General features: G+C 36.9%; 2 protein-coding genes across 3 annotated transcripts; both read right to left on the bottom strand.

Moving 5' to 3' along the window:
- Positions 1-4179: 4179 nt before the first annotated feature.
- Positions 4180-12490, bottom strand: LOC141439762 (uncharacterized). 2 transcript variants are annotated; one of them, XM_074104133.1, is made up of 3 exons: positions 12316-12490; positions 5480-5553; positions 4180-4733 (listed from the first exon to the last, which is right to left on the bottom strand). In XM_074104133.1, the coding sequence occupies exons 1-3, from the start codon at positions 12337-12339 to the stop codon at positions 4346-4348; spliced, it is 486 nt and encodes a 161-aa protein (XP_073960234.1). In that variant the 5' UTR covers positions 12340-12490; the 3' UTR covers positions 4180-4345. The 2 variants fall into 2 exon arrangements, with proteins under 2 accessions (XP_073960234.1, XP_073960240.1); XM_074104139.1 differs by having other exon boundaries at positions 4180-4730.
- A 4251-nt stretch (positions 12491-16741) lies between these two features.
- LOC141439751 (uncharacterized) lies at positions 16742-17324 on the bottom strand. The gene is made up of 2 exons (XM_074104123.1): positions 17153-17324; positions 16742-17060 (listed from the first exon to the last, which is right to left on the bottom strand). Exon 2 carries the CDS (start codon positions 17058-17060, stop codon positions 16776-16778), a length of 285 nt encoding a protein of 94 aa, XP_073960224.1. The 5' UTR covers positions 17153-17324; the 3' UTR covers positions 16742-16775.
- Positions 17325-18075: the final 751 nt, after the last annotated feature.

Below are 18075 nucleotides of genomic sequence, written 5' to 3'. Positions count from 1 at the left end.
TTTCGGGTCTTGGATGTTTTATATGTATTTAAGTATGTATTTATCTATATAAGTATGTTTATTCGTTGCCTAATATCCATAGTACAAGCTTTGCTTAGTTTGGGACTAGGTCAATTGGTGTCAAGTGTCCCACATGAAACATTGAAAATTTAAATGTAACGGTTCTAATGACCGCCTTTTCTTGCAATTTTAAAATTGTGGGGGCTGACCATTGGGTACTACTTTTTATAAAAGATCCAATGGTCGGCCCCCGGAGCTGGTCACTGGGTTCTTGAACTATTTTTAAAATTGCAAGAAAAGGCGGTCATTAGAACCGTTACATTAAAATTTTCAAATTTAGTAAGGCATGTTCTTTCATATTCCTCAATAAACTCAGTGGTCAGCCGCATTAAACATTTTATTTTTACGCGGCTGGCCACTATATGTTGCCGATCCAGTATTCAGCCCCGATCTACTCGTAGCTGGGTACAAACGAAGATACTGTTAACTGACCACCCATAGACTTTAATACGTTGCGACAAGGTTTATGTTCCTTTGTAAATATACAGTTAACAGTGTCTTCGATTGTACCCATTTAGGTAGTATTTTTAAGGACGTCGGTAGACTACATTTTAGTTTTACCTGAAATAGTTATAAAATGTATTTAGGTAGTTTGTATTTCAGTAATTGAGAAGGTACCTATGTAAATAATTTTTGATAAATAATTCTGTATATTTTTCAGCCCAAAATGCCGCCAAGACCAACGTATCCTCCAGAGAAACTCTCTTCCGCCATGGAAGTCATACGAAACGGAATGCCGATAAAAGAGTCTAGTAGAACGTTTAGAGTTCCTTCGACATCTTCATCCGGTTCCCCGAGCACAAGTAAACATACGTATTGTGTCAAAAAAATACTTTACCTAAACCAACCAAATAACAAAAACATTAATGAATGACCGGGAAATAATGAATATCTGAAATACAAGTAGCAGTTCGGATGATTAGATAGATATGAGTATAAAATAGATATGTTTGTTGATGTATAAGAAAGTTGATATATATAAAAACAGGAAGATTATGACTGTGATTATTTGATTGTAAGAATAGTTTTTACTAAATAGGTACTATTAGTAGATTTGCTAGTGACCTATTTCTCTTTCGTGTTATGTGTATTAAACTTGAGAGGAATATTTACATAATATATAAGTATGCATACATACTAATGTTGTTGATTTTCATATAAGTAAATAAATATTGATGTTTTTATGATTAAGTTTTAGAAAATAAGAACACAAATACTTATTTTTGCAGTACTTACTGTGATTGTTGCTTGCAATAATATTTCGGTCAGGTGAGATTTTTTTTTAGTTTTGACAGTTTAGCTATAAGAAATAAGAGAGACCTAAATAATATCGTTTATTGTGATATAAATAATGCTCATTTTGATCTCATGCTGACCACTGGCCGAAAGTGCAATTTTTTGCTTGAATTTAAACATATATTTTATAAAGAGATTGTTTTTGACATATGATGTTTAAAAACTATAATAAACAATTAATCCAATCATGTACTACGTTTCATTATCCGACGAATCCTGTAAAAATGACTGTTTTACAAACTTCAAAAAGTCGTTATGAGGCTGACCACAGGTGCCATTATCCTGCCTCTATCACACATTGATCTGTTTTTAAAAACCCTGACTGATGTTCTAAATATCATTGATCTACTTTCGTTTCTTTCACGTCTGTTTGCGCTTGTTAATACAATCAATGAGGTTACCATAATCGACTCTCGTTCTTATTTTATTTGATGATGTATTTTTTCAATGGGTGTTGTGCGAATTTATAGTAACAGGTAGAGCGTGAAACTAGTAAACTTGCCTATTTGTTTTGATTATATGGTCGATATCGTCCAATCCAAGTGATATCGAAAACACAATGAAAGTGTTTGCGTAATGTTGTTTCCCGCTATTTCCGAGTGGGTCTGGGCTCAGCGCATTCGTGCAAAGAGGCGCGTGCGCACGGCACGTTGTCTGGGCTGTACCAATAAATACCAACAATGAACGCCTACTTTACCTTGCTTTAGGCAAGGACTTGTTTTTTCGACACATTACGTAACGTGAAATATTTTTTTGCGGAGATGGGAAATAAATTTGCTTGTAAAAATCACTTGATCGTCTTCGGGTTTGAAACATCCATTTACTTACTTATTTACTTATTTGTTTATTTGACCGGGCATCACGTGAAAATGGCTGAACCGATTTAATGCAAACTTTACTAATCTGTCGAGAAAATCCCCGGCCAGGTTATAGGCTATAAAAAATCAACCCCTAAAGACTACCTAGGAAGTTTAACTTAGGGAAGGAGGTGCAAATTTTTTTTTTCATCGACTTTCGAGTAGGTACCCTGCTAAACTAACAGATGGCGCTGAAATTAATATGTTGCGACATGAATACGCCACTGAGGAAGGATTTTGCCAAATTAAGGGTTGGGTCCTGAAGGCCTTACTTGCGTTTAACCTTGGCTGTAAAACGGAATGACCTGGCTGTAAAACGACTTAATGTCATACATAATGTTTTAGTAGGTAAATGGTCAGGTCTGGCCTTGTAAATCTATTTAATACAATCAAGATCTTACACAATTGAGTCATTCTGGCTTCTTGCGCATTTCACTACCTAGATGTTTTGCTAAGTATTCCTGAAACTTAGACAATTTAACATACAAATTAGATAATCATGGCATTAGATAAACAAATCATTTTGCATACTCGGTCAGTGTACTACTAAGACGTTTTGAATACTCGTACCAAGGCTAAATGCATGTAAGGCTTTCAGGACCCAACCCCAAATTAACTCTACGATTAGAAGAGGGGATACGGATATTCACAAAATTTAATGGGATAATTGATTTAATAATACAACAAACTTAAACGACAATAAATTATAACGATTGAATACGTACGTACGTTTTTGTTTATGGTATTTTGACAATAAATTAGTTGTCACACATTGCACTGTGCCATCTTTTGGGGAACTGAGTAAACATTAAGTAATCAAGTTAACTAAAAATGTAACGTAGTGCTAAAATCAACACACTTATCAGCACACGTATAATTGCATAATTATTTAATATCATAACATAATCATCATCATCTCAGCCGTAAGACGTCCACTGTTGGACATAGGCCTCCTCCATAGACGTCCAGTTGCTTTGTTTGGCAACGGCTTGCATCCACCGTGAACTCGCGTCTTTAACCAGGTCATCCGTCCATCTCGTTGGTGGACGTCCCACGCTGCGCTTGCCGATCCGCGGTCTCAACTCGAGAACTTTACGGCCTTAATGGCCATCTGTTTTCCGTGCTATATGGCCTGCCCAATGCCATTTCAACGAGCTAATTCGCTTGGCTATGGCGGTGACCCGGCCTTGTTCTTCTACGTGTCTCCTCATTTCTGATTCGATCCCGTAGGAAACCTCAAGCATAGCTCTCTTCATTGCTAGCTGAGCAACTCTGAGCTTTTTTATAAGACCTATAGTGAAGCACCACGTCTCGGATCCTTATGTCATCACTATTATTATTATTTAATATACTACGAAATAATAGAAAAATATTAATTTACTCGGTCATGAATTATACCTAATCGTAATTCGCGTTCATATTCATATGTATCGCCTCCTTTAAGTACTTGATAATGACCACGAAGGTGAGGGGTACTCGGAAAATTAAAATTATTTTTCCATGTCGTTTGCGGAGTAAATGTCAAATGATTTGGGGCTCGCATTTTATACGCGTTACCCTTCCTGCATGTAAAATCGTATTCCTTTACCAGATAATAGGTACATAGATGTGAATAACTTAGTGAACAGAGGCCGTATCGCCTAACGTTTCTGACACTCCCGATCGCAATCAAATGACAGTTTTTGTATGCGAAATCTGCCATTTGATTGCGATCATCAGAAACGTAAGGCAATAAGGCCTCAGGTTTTTCAGTTGATATTTATCCGCAGTTTGAAAGGATTTTTCGAAAATTCTATGGAGTCGGATATGGTGTATTGTGTAAATATCGAAATCTACGCATACGAAGTCGCGGGCAAAGGCTAGTATAAATTTATTCGATGTAATTTTACATGTTATGGACTATGAATTGGTTCATTTATTATGAAATTACAGAAATATTTTTTACTCTAAAAATGAAAGCCTCATGAATTTTAATTAATTACTTTATTAATAAAAATGAACATACAAGTTTCCCCTTACGCTATCAGTCTTCGTTTATGAATGCATATAAATAAAAATAAATTAAGTAATAAGAAACGTATAATCTTTTGGTGGGATTCTTAAGCAATATTGAATTCGGTGCGCGAAAATCCCTACTGCTTAGTTGAGGTTTTGGTATTGTCCGCGGCCGATACGGTCATCTGTTGGGGTACGGGGTAGGATTGAGGGGCATAGGTTTGGGCCAGGTAGGGCCCGGGGCCGACTTGCTCCTGTAGCTTCTCAGCTTCTTCTGGGGCGACAGGGCACATGCAAGGCACTAGCTGGACGTGCTGAAGTGACACAGGAGTTAGACTAGCTCCAGCGGGGACGCTGATTGGGATCGGGGCCATGCTCTGGGGCATCGCTATTTCGGGCTGGTACTGCTGAGGGGCCATCTGGTACACTTTGCGCGGCTCGTACGGCGAGTAGTACTGGTACCGGTATGCTGGAGACATGTTAGGCGACATCTGCTGCACCCACTTCTGAGAAGACGGCTGTCTGCTAGAACAAACAAATGTTTGGGTATTTTACGGGGTTATCAATCTTGGTATCGATTAATAAGACTACGCTCGATTGATCACAGTCTAGTTTATTTCTTCCCAAAACCGGTACCAAAACGAGAGGCCCTGCGGTTTTAAATAGAATGTTCGATTAGCTGGGCTTTTGATACGGTAACACGGAAAAAAAAGTTGAACAAATAGCAAGAGAGATGATTGTATAACGTAAGTACCGCATTATCCGCAGTTCCGGAATTGCAAGCTAGCTTAATTGCATTGGCAAACAGAAAATAAGCGGGTAATAGGTATGTACGCTATATCTATTGTGTGATACACTCTATTGATTTTGCGTTAACAATTATAAAAGTTTTGATAACGGACCGTTGTGCAACATCAAAAGTTATTACCGATTCATGAGATGTAACAATGTTTCTTGGCCTAGTTGATTCGATTACAAAGTCACTTGTAAAGAAATTAATGATTAAATAAGAGAAGACATTCGCAAGTTAGATAAGTTCGCAAGAGAAAAATCGCTTAGCATGAAAAAAACACTCAACATAAATTTATCAAAGCACAATGGATTCATGAAGGATGTAAAATCAAAATGATTAGACAGAACAATGAGATAAATAGCAGGAAAACTAAAAACTAGGAGTTGCAGAAGTCCGAAAGAGATGCTTTAGCCAAGACGTACCAGTTAATAGGTATAAATCATAACTCTTATTTTAAGTCGCATAAATAAATACTTACGTTGTGTCTGAGCCCCATTTCAAGAAAAACGCATCTGAAGATGCAATTAGCGCCAAGCTTACAACAAAACGCATCTGCAACAATGAAAAAAAAATTCAAATGAACAAATTAAATAATATCAAATTGATTGGTATAATCCGATTTGCTCTATATCGTCTATCATTACATTACATAGAGTAGCGGCGGATAAACAAAAGAAAATCCTTTTTAAATTTTTTATGAAATAATTTAACTGCAGTACATCTCGTGAATAAGGTGTCTATTAAATTTCTCGTGAATTATTTACAAGCGATATTAATGTCTCCATACAAGAATTTTTAGAAACGATTTTTCTCCCCGGAAAACCTCCACATAGACAATTGTGTCACATAAAGTGCGGCAACACATGCTGAACGGAGGCCTTTTTTGGGGTCCGGTCGTGTCACCAAGTAACTTAGTTTTAGTGCTAGTTTTAGTATTATTACTGATCTTATTAGTCTTATTACTGTCTCATTCTATAATATTTACATCGAAATGATTAGAGCCGTCTCCAAAATCCCCAAAATAAATAAATATAAAAGAATTGCTCCTTTAAAGGTATTTTAGGTAATTATATTTGTTAATTAATGCGTGGTACATTTTCCTACACGGATAAATGGAGGAAACTGTTTGTAATTTTACTAGTTCCTAATTCCAAACTCATGTAAACATGAAAACAATTGATTAAATCTATTCATGTTAGCTTATATTTTAGTTTTTATCAATTCTAATAATACTCGTACCATGAGCCAAATATGTGGTCTACCACCCTAGAGTTGATAATCGTTTGCATGGCATAAAACAATAATGCATAAAGACGTGTCTGTCAATTTGAAAGTTCGGCTTTATCGACTTAATAATTTGATAGGAACTTGTTTAAAAATTGGTATAAATGCGATAGTTATATCAGTAAGTTATTAGATCAGTAATAGGTATATGGTCAGTGATTTATTATTATTGCGTACGAATGCAGAAGCTTTGACTTTGAGTTTTTAAAAATGGAATTCCAGGATTTCTCTAAATTCCATTGGGTATTTTCGAAAATGGCAATATTGTCTTCATTTCCGTAATATGGATAGGTGCTTTATGTGGCTACGACTCTAAGGTTCCATGGTGGCCAATCATTATTTTTGAGGTCCATTTTGCAAAAAAAATTAGGATTGTCATGCGTAGGTATAAGATGAAAGATATTCAACCTTTAAGTGGGTCTCTAAGTTGTGGTTGTACTCACAACTGAACGTTAGACCACGACGTTGGAAATAGAGTCGTATTAACTACATATTGTCTCATAGAGACTATATACGCTAAGTTAGTGATCTCTATTTAATTAAACTGTATCGATTTTGATCAAATTTAAAAGTTATATATCACGCCATATAAATCTGCCTAAAAGTTTACTTAATACTCAGTTTTGACGCATTTTTGAGATACATTTTTTATGCGATGTCTTTACGTTACTCCCGGATTGTGTTCGAATCGCTTAGCAGTATACTTATGCCTATTCAATTATTCATTCATAAGTGCTTGTTTTAGCCTAAATTGAATAAAGATATTTTGACTTTGACTTTGATTGGAATTATACCTTTATAGTTTTTGTGGTACTAGTCGTGGCAATGAACTTTTAGGCAAAGTTAGGCGGCGAAAGGTATACCACCTAAATTTTCTTGGACTGATTTATTTTATTTTTCAATCATGCCATATCGCATATACCTACCATAATTTTGGTAGACGATGGAAACAAATATTATTTCAATGTACCGTCATAATATATTTTTTATCGAGGGACTAAAATAAGCCAATATATACCCGAAGTGATTAGCCACCCGAGCTTTAGCGAGGGTGTCTATTTATCCGAGGGTTTATATTGACTTTTAGTCTCGAGATGAAAACTCTATTTTTCACTTCGATTGCGAGAAAAAAATAGTCATTACTGTGAAACTTTCATAGGTTTTTAAATAAATCTTTCTAGATTTTGGCTACAAAAGATTATCAATTATGTATTTTACTCTTTGCTCGACATCATAATTTTCACTATCACTTGACGATATTGTGAGAATAATCAATTGATTTTAATCGTTTATGGTTTACGCTCTACAACAATTTCAAAGTTTTCGCGGTAAGTATTTTTTTCCAACCAGACACAGATATAACAAAATCGCATCGGCCAAATGCCAAAAACTAAGCAAGTACTGGCTGTTTAAGTTTATCTAAGTCACTCAAAGTAAATTAAAAAATGTATTACTTGTACTCCCTAGGGACTAAAGTACTCACTTTACTCCCACCTCGTAAGGCTTTAACCACTCCTGACATTTTTTAACAAACTTAGCGTGTAAGATCTAGACGTTGGTGACCTGCTTTGTTATTTTTGACATTATTTCAAAATTCTTAGAATTCTTTATTCAATGTACAATTTGTACTTTCTAAAGTTCATTCGGCCGTTATTCTTAGTGTTAATTAGTCCTTTATAAAGTACACGAGGACTTAGGAGGTTAATAACCTTCTTTTAGAGCATGAGAAGTAAAAATAATAATATGTACCTACTTATACTAAGTATTTAGAAAATGTATATCAGACCTACATACATAATTGTCAAGTTTCGTATCAAATACGATACGACTATAAGAAGTGTTATACATAGATACAAGTAAAGCTATTAGAGTGCCTTGTTAATAAACATCATTTTGTCGATGGCGTATTGGACACCAAAACTTCATTTGTTTTAACTTTATAACTAGCCTTCGCGCTGTCATCGCTCATCCACCATTACCTCTCATATTTCGTTTTCTAGAATATTTTCACCGTACTACGCAACGGCAAAACCTACTAGACACTGGCAAATTTGTCCTCCAATGGATGGACACACACAAACATCACACCTGTATTCCCAAATGGGGAAGGCAGAGCACACGAAACGTTACCGCTTCGGAGCCACTTTTAGCAATTTTAGGTTTTAAAGTTTGATAATAACGCTACAATATTGACAGGTTGCTAGCCTGTCGCCTACGGTATACCTTTACCTATATTCTCAGTCGCCTCTTACGACATCCACGGAAGAAATGGAGAGGTGTAATTCTAACCCGACACCACATGGGTATGGACAGTTATCCATCCATACTAATATTATAAAGTGTGTTTGTATGTTTCTGTGTTTGTCCGTCTTTCACGCCGTAACGGAGCGACGGATACACACATAGACATAGGCTACTTTTTATTCCGGAAAAATGCACTGCAGTTCCCGAGTGAACATCGCGCGATAACCGAATACCTACCACGCGGACGGAGCCGCGGGCAAAAGCTAGCATTTCATAAAAAAATCAACAACAACAACAACTTTATTACTATATGTTTGCTTATTACACTCAAAGGATCGTATTGTTAATTTGAATAATTACGTCTATGATTAATGACGAAGAGGTAGTTTATTAACCCTCTAATGGTCTCTGTTGTAATTAGAATACTTTAAATAAACGTATGTGTCAATCATATCCTCGTTTAACACAGTTAGTGCGATCGCAATTACCAAAACAGTAATTGGAACTTGTTTAAAATGCATCTGTAATCCATTTTAACTGACTAAAAAAAGAGAGAGGTTCTCAGTACGGTTCTATTTTTGACTGTACATTGGAGCGGGTTTATATATACCTACATACTAAGCAGGTAATTTGTTTGTTCTAACTTGTAAGAGTTTTTAACTCGAATGTTCATACACACATCAAAAAGTCTTGGTGAGATACTCATAATCCCTAGACTAATTTGATGTTTGAATATTAAAATGTTCAAATCTATCTGGGGATCAAAAATATCCCTATGCACTTTTGATGACTGTGTTACAGTTCAGGCAAATTCTAACTTTGGAGCAGAAACAGAGCAAAGTTAGATAAGTAACTAGGTATCGACCCTTACCCTACTACTTACCTACTTACTCGTACTACCTTAGGTCTAAAATTGGCTAAGTAAAATTATATAACAAAGAGGTTACATTTTTTTTCGATATAACGGCAGCTTTTTTTAAATCGAAGTGTTATTTGCGAAAATATCAACCGTCACTTGTCAATCTTTGACGTCATTTTTGCCTGTTTTGGAATTTTTATCCAATGTTTGGTAAGAAAAATCTAGTAAACGAAATATAAGAAGTAATGGTGGATGAACGATGACTCAAAATAATGTCAAACAGTAATGAGTTTATTCTTTACGGGTGAGATATACAGATGTCAAACGAAAACGAACCTCGCGAAACAACGTTAACTAGCCTGCCATAGGAACCCTCATTATTGTAACGGTTTATTTGATCCCATTGAAAATATTTTATTTCTTTGTTATGTCAGTAATAACATTGCGCAATAAACTTTTGAAGTTATTGTTTAGTTTGAACAATAAGGCTTATTATTTAACCCTAGTTTCATCTTAATGACAAAAAAATATACGTCATCATTATTATCTATTGGTAAACAGAAAATCGGTAGGTATTTTATTGGGAAAATATTGAACTAAGTACCTACTATGCAATGACTTAACGACATGTGTTTTTGCGTGTATTTCATAGGTCACTGAAGGGGGATCCCATGCCCTAATGACCATCGATCTGAATTCCTTAGTTAATGTTTTTTGTAGCTTGTTATATTAACAACAACGACTTGGAGCAATATAGAACTTATCCCATATTTACTTCAAAGTTCATTGTCTTCGAGATATTTGGCATCAAAGTTGAACAATTTTAGGCCAAAAAGTGGTTTTCGGGCCATTACTTTTGTGTTAATTAAGCAGTTTCAAATGAAAACCCTAGACACGTTTTTAAAGACATCAAAGACGAACCCAAATATATATATAGATTTAGTATATGTTAGATCTTGTACGTCAATATGTTCAAAAAAATCATACAAAATTAAGTATTTTTTTTTTATTCAAAATCCGGTAGACAAAAATGGAGATAAAAGATTGAAGAACCGATAGCCATTTGACTCATAATTCTATCTGTAGTGCAAAAGTAGGAATACGATTCAAAACTTGACGAAAATCGATGAAAACCTCGGGTAGCCCCTTAAATATTCATTTTGTAATTAACTTTACAACAGAATAAGGGAAGAAATAGATAATATCCCAAAGTTGTTTTTATTGTGTCGAATTAGGTTACTATGATATTTTCCTGTAATAACAGTAATTTGCCAGAACATTATAAAGTGATTTGAGGCGGTGCGTGGATAATCTTTAAATGGTCCCGGTCCCGGGTCGTAAATTTATATTATGCTAGCGGGAAACCGCGGCCTGCGCCTGCCTTATATATTCCAGTCATTTTTAGGGTTCCGTACCCAAAGGGTGCCAACGGAACCCTATTACTATGACTCCGCTGTCTGTGTCTGTCCGTCCGTCTGTTACAGAGCTCTATCTCTTGAACCGGAATACACTTGAAATTTTCACAGATTATGTATTACTGTGGCCGCTATAACAATAAATACTAAAAACAGAATAAAATAAATGTTTAAGGAGGGCTCCCATACAACAAACGCGATTTTTTGCCGTTTTTTGCTCGATATTAATAACGGCAACAGGTAGACGCTTGAAATATTCACAGAATATTTAGTTGTACAATCACTTTAAAATTATAATTATAATTTAATAAAAATAAAAATTTAAGGGGGCTCCCGTACAACAAACTTGTTTTTTTGCTAATGTCTATGTCTAATGTTGTATAGATAATGGTACGGAACCCTTCGTGAGCGAGACCGACTCGCACTTGGCCGGTTTTTTTGTAAATCTGTAGGTATAACGCTACACATAGTCGCCTATACGAGGTTGTACCTATACAACATGCGACTATGTCTTATTGCCTTGGGTATCTTTAGGTACAGTCACCAGCACCATTATCTGACACAACAAGCGTGCATAAATATCAGATACGACTCTATTTCTAGGGCCGGAAGGACGTGTCAGATATTTATGCACGCTCCGCTCTGGCAGATATTAATGCTGGTGACTGTACCTACCTATTGCAACAGTTCAGCCAGTTTGTTTTTACTCTTTTCCTATGAACGTCGTAGGTAGTCTATAACTGCCATTGATGATATAAATAAGCAAGTGATTTTTGATTTATAATTTAGGCGTAATAATACATGTAGGTACCTACCTATTTTTATACTTGATAATATGAATCTAACCTTTTTTTACTCAAACAGTAAACAAGCGCTAAGAATTTAAAAACTAACACTATAGTTTGTTGGAATTCAACTTAAAATATATCTAATCCTCCCTCGATTAAAACATTAATTTACTTACACCTTCAGATGTTTGTACTATACCATCTGTCAGCAAGTGTCAAAATATAACAACAACTTAACAAAACGATGGTGGCCTTCTATGTAGAATGACTTGCACCTGCTCCTGCGCTCCTATTCAGACCGACCACTGCCTTTCAATAAAATTTATACCGCACAATTGACTCTCATTAAAGTACGTTAACATACGATACGATCCTATGATCAGAAAAATGAATTAAATAGAAAATAGGCGAAATTTAAATTTTCCTATAACATATTAGCACACATCCAAGCGATTAAAATACCTACCTATTTTTCTTTAATGGCCACATAGGAAAGTACATATCTACAAACAGTTACATATAGTCAAATTTATTCAAGCAAATCGGAAGTAAATAAAACTATATACTATGTGCTTGTTTTGGCAGGCGCGACACGATGCAAGCATTTATTTATATTAAAAATACTGGTACTAATAACATAGAACCAAAATAACCCTCCTTCTTCGCAGTCGGATAATAATAATTCCTTTCGGTAGGTGTCAAGTAAAATTTAATTAGCACTTACCGCTCGCGTCATATCCGGAAACATCACAAAGAAATACGAAATATTAAAATAATTAGCAAAACTTTCACGACGAAATCAAAGCCTGAACTATCCAGGGAACGGGTCAGGGAGCTACGCGACTGCTGATCGAACTAGTTAAGTTATCCGGGAGTGAAGATGCCCGCACCCACTCCAAACGCGGAATGGCCGATCCCAGAGGTCCAGTCGTTTTTTATACACGGTTTCAGAAACATTCCGTCCCTAAAAGCCGGTCCCCGACCCCGAACTGAGGTATAATAATAATCTTATTAACTTATCTTCACTTCTATCTTTACTTAGAACGTACCGTTATATTAGCCCGATTTTAAAAGGGAGTTTCGTAGATACGGGCCACTTAAGTTAATTTCACACCGTTCGTGGGGCGGCTTAAGTGTTTTGACTTGGATTTTGATCGATACCGAAGGAAAAGCCACTTAAAACATTTAAATTCATAATAACAACAATATGGGGCTGGTTTGGTTCCTATGTAGGTACAGTACAGTCGAGGAAACTGAAACGTGTACCAAGGTGGAAACTTTTCGCAATCGATGTTACGACGATTTCTTTGACAAATGTATAGAATGTCGACATGACATTTCCAACGAAAGGTAGTAGCACCTCTCTAGGATTCTTATTATCTTCTGTCAGGTTATTTTCCTCTAATCATAGGGTTGTCGTTATTGTGTAGATAGTGGTCCTGCCACGTGTCCCCGGTGACCGAGCGCAAGATGAAGAAGGTACCCAGACACGCAATTCATATACATCGACCGTGCCTAATCGCTTTCCAACAAATAGGTAAAGTCGTAACTCTAGGACTACTCTTAGACACTAAGCAATCTATGTTACTGAGACTTAGAAGATTAAATATAAGGTAATCAAAGCCTTAGGTAATTATAGGTACGCCCTATTTCACGAAGCTACATACAAGCGGTGGTTTTTGTTTAACAGTATATGCACTGAAAAGAGACTAGGTACCTATCTGTAAATTGTAACTTGTAGCATCGTGAAATAGGACACAGGCCACACCTAAAGTACCTAACTTATACAGGCTTTACTATGACAGATGTGACGAGCGTATGCGGACCGGCACGGTGATAATGGGAGAGGAAGTGTCGGACATTCGTGACGAATCGCGGGACAAGTTCATTACCGGAGCACCTCCGGCCGACCCCGACCTGCGTCCGTGACTTGCAACGCTCCTCAGCGCGTGAAATCCTGAATACTTAGCCGGAGTCGTACAGTTGACAAGCAAATAATAAAAAGGTAAAAACAGTGCAAGAAATAGCGCAAATTAGCTTACGTACTAATAAAAGGTCCATGATGAAATTTTTAACGTGGTTCTATGGACGCTAGAGGGACTTAGCACGCTAACAAACAACCGATGCCGCCGAAGCCAATGTTCGCAATGTGGCCGAAACGTCGGGGTAGTTTATGACTTTTATGAGTATCAATATACTCATAAATAATTATTACTCGTTGTTTAGCGTGATAAGTCCCGGGTGTGTTATTAGTTTAAGCAAAGGGCATTAAGTAAGCGCACCGTGCATTCTACCTATGCACCGCTTATGCATGCCTCTACAAGTATACATATATGCTTCTGGTATCGATTTTTAATACCATTCGAAAACAATAAAAATTTGTCAAGAACAGCGAACGAAAGCGTGTACGAATGCACAGACAACAGACAAACCGACAAACAGACAATAATTCTAAAAATCGTTGTTTTGGGTTCTATTACGCTAATAAAAGCCCCTAGTAAAAGTTTTTCTCAAATATGTCTAATGTACTGACGCCGACTTTCTACAAATTTATTATATGTATACCTAGATATAGATAGATAGAACCCCTATACAAACATTCCGTTTATCAAGACGTCATCTTGTCAAGATGGAAAAGTCAGCCTTGCTGTTTACGATCGCTCATTTGTTTACTGTTTTTGTCATGTTTTTCTAACACAAAAACAAACAAAAATAGGTAGCAAATATATGTATGTACGTTCCCGAGCTTCAAATATTTGCAATTTGATTTTGAGTAATTAAAATGTGAACAAATTCGCTCATTTTTATCTGTACAATGACAGACAAAAATATGTAGGCAAACAAACAGCCACAAATTATACACGTGTCTCATTAAGTATACATGTTGACAAAGCAGGGGTCGAAAATATCTACACAGGTATATCATAAACGTGTGAACATAACAGAGGTCAAAAATATGTACCCGTTACTGCACAATGTCTATCAGATAATATTTCATGTCATGTTTAAGAAATAGTACGTTACTGTAGAGGCCGGCAACCCCAGGTTCCGGCCGAGGCTTGTACAGTGCTTTTCTCAAACATTACATGAAATAAAATAAAAACAAAATGAAGCCGGCGGGACACTAGTCTGGTCGCCCTGTTGTGTGGCTGCTGGCTGTGCTGCTGTGCGTGCTGTGGTGTTGCTGTGCGTGTCGCGCGCGCGCGTTAAAACAAAAGACGGTCGCATTGCCGGCCAGCGGCCTGCAAAGTTGTATGAAATCTCTTTGCAGGCCGCCAGAGTGACCGCGCGCAGGCAGGCGAGTCACAGCGCCTGCAGCGCGATACTTCTCAGCCTATTATTTGTAACACAACGTCTATATTTCATGTCATGTTTAAGGAAAATACAATACATTACTCTTTTCTATTTATGGCCGATTGTTTGCCTACATGTTTTTGTCTGCAATTGTACAGATATAAATGAGCGAATTTGTACACTTTTTAATGACTCGATAAATGTGAATACATTTCTGATAAAATTTCCGCACGGATATATTTGGCTAATATATAGTACAGATATATTTGAAGCTCTGGGAACGTACATATTAATGCCCTTGACTGGTCAAGGTTTTTGCGAACTGTAACTACTCTTTCCTGTATATTGAAGACCATTAGAAGTAGACCAAATGAAGATACCTAATTATTGATCAATGTCATCAGGTCATCAAAGCCAAAGTAAAAAAAAAGACAAAACCATCAAGACGAATAAAATAACATTAAACAATTGAGCTTGAATTGTCATATGAAAATTGAAAATTCAATCTCATCTTTCAGTTGCCAGACCCTATTTTAGGACGTTTCGTCCTTGACATCACTTTATCTCAAAACACCTTATTAATTACTTACCCCCTTATTCATAAACGACAATCAAACCTATTTTAGTTAAAATGCCGCTAAAATTTGTTTGTCCTTATCTGTCACTTCGACATTTGTATTTGTTAGAAAGGGACAAAGCATTTGTTAGTTAACATAGGCTTGTTAAGTTTTATGAATAAGGGGGTTAGTCTCTAACACCTATTTCAAAAAGAAGATGAATATTAACGATAATGACACCAAGTAACTACGCCCATTTCCAAAAAGCCCGTGAGATGCGTACAAATTAAAAATCCAGTTTCCGATCGATATCACAAACATACCAGCTATGATTTATAGCCGTTGGTAGTGTAGATATCGGTCAACAGGACATTTTAACGACACAATGTCGTCGTCATTAAGGGCTGTCGAAAGAAACAAGATGACGTGGGTTGGTGCTCAACATAGGTCCCGTTACCCAGAAAAAACATGTGACTACTTATTTCGAAACATGTTTCTATGATAGCAAGCAACCGTTAATAGATTATAAGTGGCGTCAGCGTCATCCAAAAAGCCATGCAGCTAAACCGTTGATGTTGGGGATTGTTGCTCGTGACATTTTTAAAGGCGTTTTACCGTTATTTTTTAATTCACTACAGAATATATCGTTTTAATTTTTTGTTTTTTATTCATAGTCAAAATACCACCAACAGCTGTGACTTACCTATAACAGACTTACCCATAAAGCGTAGGTAACGGATATGTGGTGAATAAATGGCAGCCCAGAAGGAAACGTAGAACCAAACATCCCGATGTAGCTAGACAGCCTGCGTATTATGCCTTAGATTTATGTGGTAGAAGCCTTACTGAAACCACTTGCTGGCTGCAGTACGAATGGGCCAGCTCGACCGGGTCAGTACCACACTCCCACAGAATACAGGCGTGAAATAGTAGTTTTGCTCTGTTTCGTACGGTGAGTGGAAGATCCGGAGGCCCAACTCCCCTCCCCCCTTCCCCCGTCCTCCCTCTCCCTTTTAGCACCCCTTTAAGCGGGCAACGCTCCCGCAGTCCTTATAATGCTGTAGGTGTCCATGGGCGGCGATGATCACTTACCATCAGGTGACCAGCATGCTCGTTTGCCAGCTATTTGACATAAAAAAATAAGCTAAAACTTTTATTCAAAGCTGGATTGAAATTGTAATGCATGCCATCAGACTTTAGTATCGCGTATGATTTTTCCACTATCTACTTAATTCAACTCAAATCATATCTACTCGTTATATATGCAAAAGGGAATACAGCAATTAAAAGAAAAAGATATCATCTTGAAATTATTTATTTTTGATATACACACTTATTCTTCGTCAAAATTGAATCTCCTCATTCCGTCAAATCTGAATCCGTAAGCGGCTGCGTTTTTGACGTCCACTAGCGCCGGATTGCGATGCTTGTAGAAACTGCCGTGCCCGTGCGCAGGGCGCGACGACCCGTTCGGTATGCCGTGGGCCTCGCGCGGGTAGAAAGCCTCGAACTCTCCGCTAGATGGCAGCACAGACTTCAACCCATCGTCCTCCGGGTCGTACGGGCGACTCAAAGATGGCATCACGATCGCCAACAAATAAAACACGTACACAATCATCTGCAACAGGAAACAGGAATCCAAATTGACATTGGATTGTATAAGATGGGATAGAATATATTGTAAACATTACATGATATCAATGCAAATACCTAGGTGTTGCTCACGTTGGGCTGGTTACATAAGGAATGCGAGTCGTCGGCGCAGATTGAGTGAAACTGGAACGGTAGCCGGCAGTCGGTCACCTTGGGGGTAACAGCGCGGTGGACGAGTCGTGGCCGCGCCGTGTGCGCAACAATACCAACTTTCCCTCCACGGCCTGCCTATTAACATCACACAGCCGGCCGCTAAAGTCTTACGCGTCTTTTGCACTACATTATTGCATACCTACCTATACTGTAAAAGTTTACTTAGTTATAAAGTAGGTAGTATGTCTTTATTTTGTAAAAGGATTTCATTAAAATACAAAATCTCATATTCCGTCTTTATTTACCTTTAATGAAAATAAATCCCTTCCAAAACTTATGTTTATGACAGACAAAGATACTATACAAGGTATTTCTAATTCATTTTCAGATAACATCAATTTCTATATACATATCGCAAGGTAACACAAAACAGAATCGATCAACAGTATCTACCAAAATAACACTTGGTCATTATTTCGATGCCAGTGAATTTACATTTGTTAGTACATGGTTAGTACTATGAAAAAGTGGAAAAATCAATACCTATGTACATACCTAACCTGTATAGAAATATGTTCCTAAACATATGATAGGTACTTGAAAGATGTGTGAGATGCCCGCCAGCAAATTATCCATAAAACGAATGTAATCAAAAAAACAATTTGTAGTTGTTGTAAAGCTATAAATATTATTTAAATGTTTAATGTTCAAGTAAATGATGTCCAGTCAAGGGCAAAGATATCGACACGGCCAAAGTTGCAAAAAATATGTATACTCGACTTTATGCACTTCACATTAAGGCCGTGTATACATATTTTTGCAACTTTGGCCGTGTCAATATCTTTGCCCTTGACTGTAGGTATAGAAACAAAAGACACAGTTGGATA

This window comes from Choristoneura fumiferana, chromosome Z (genome assembly GCF_025370935.1).
Source record: "Choristoneura fumiferana chromosome Z, NRCan_CFum_1, whole genome shotgun sequence".
NCBI lineage: Eukaryota > Metazoa > Arthropoda > Insecta > Lepidoptera > Tortricidae > Choristoneura > Choristoneura fumiferana.
This window is presented reverse-complemented; position numbering and strand designations above follow the sequence as displayed.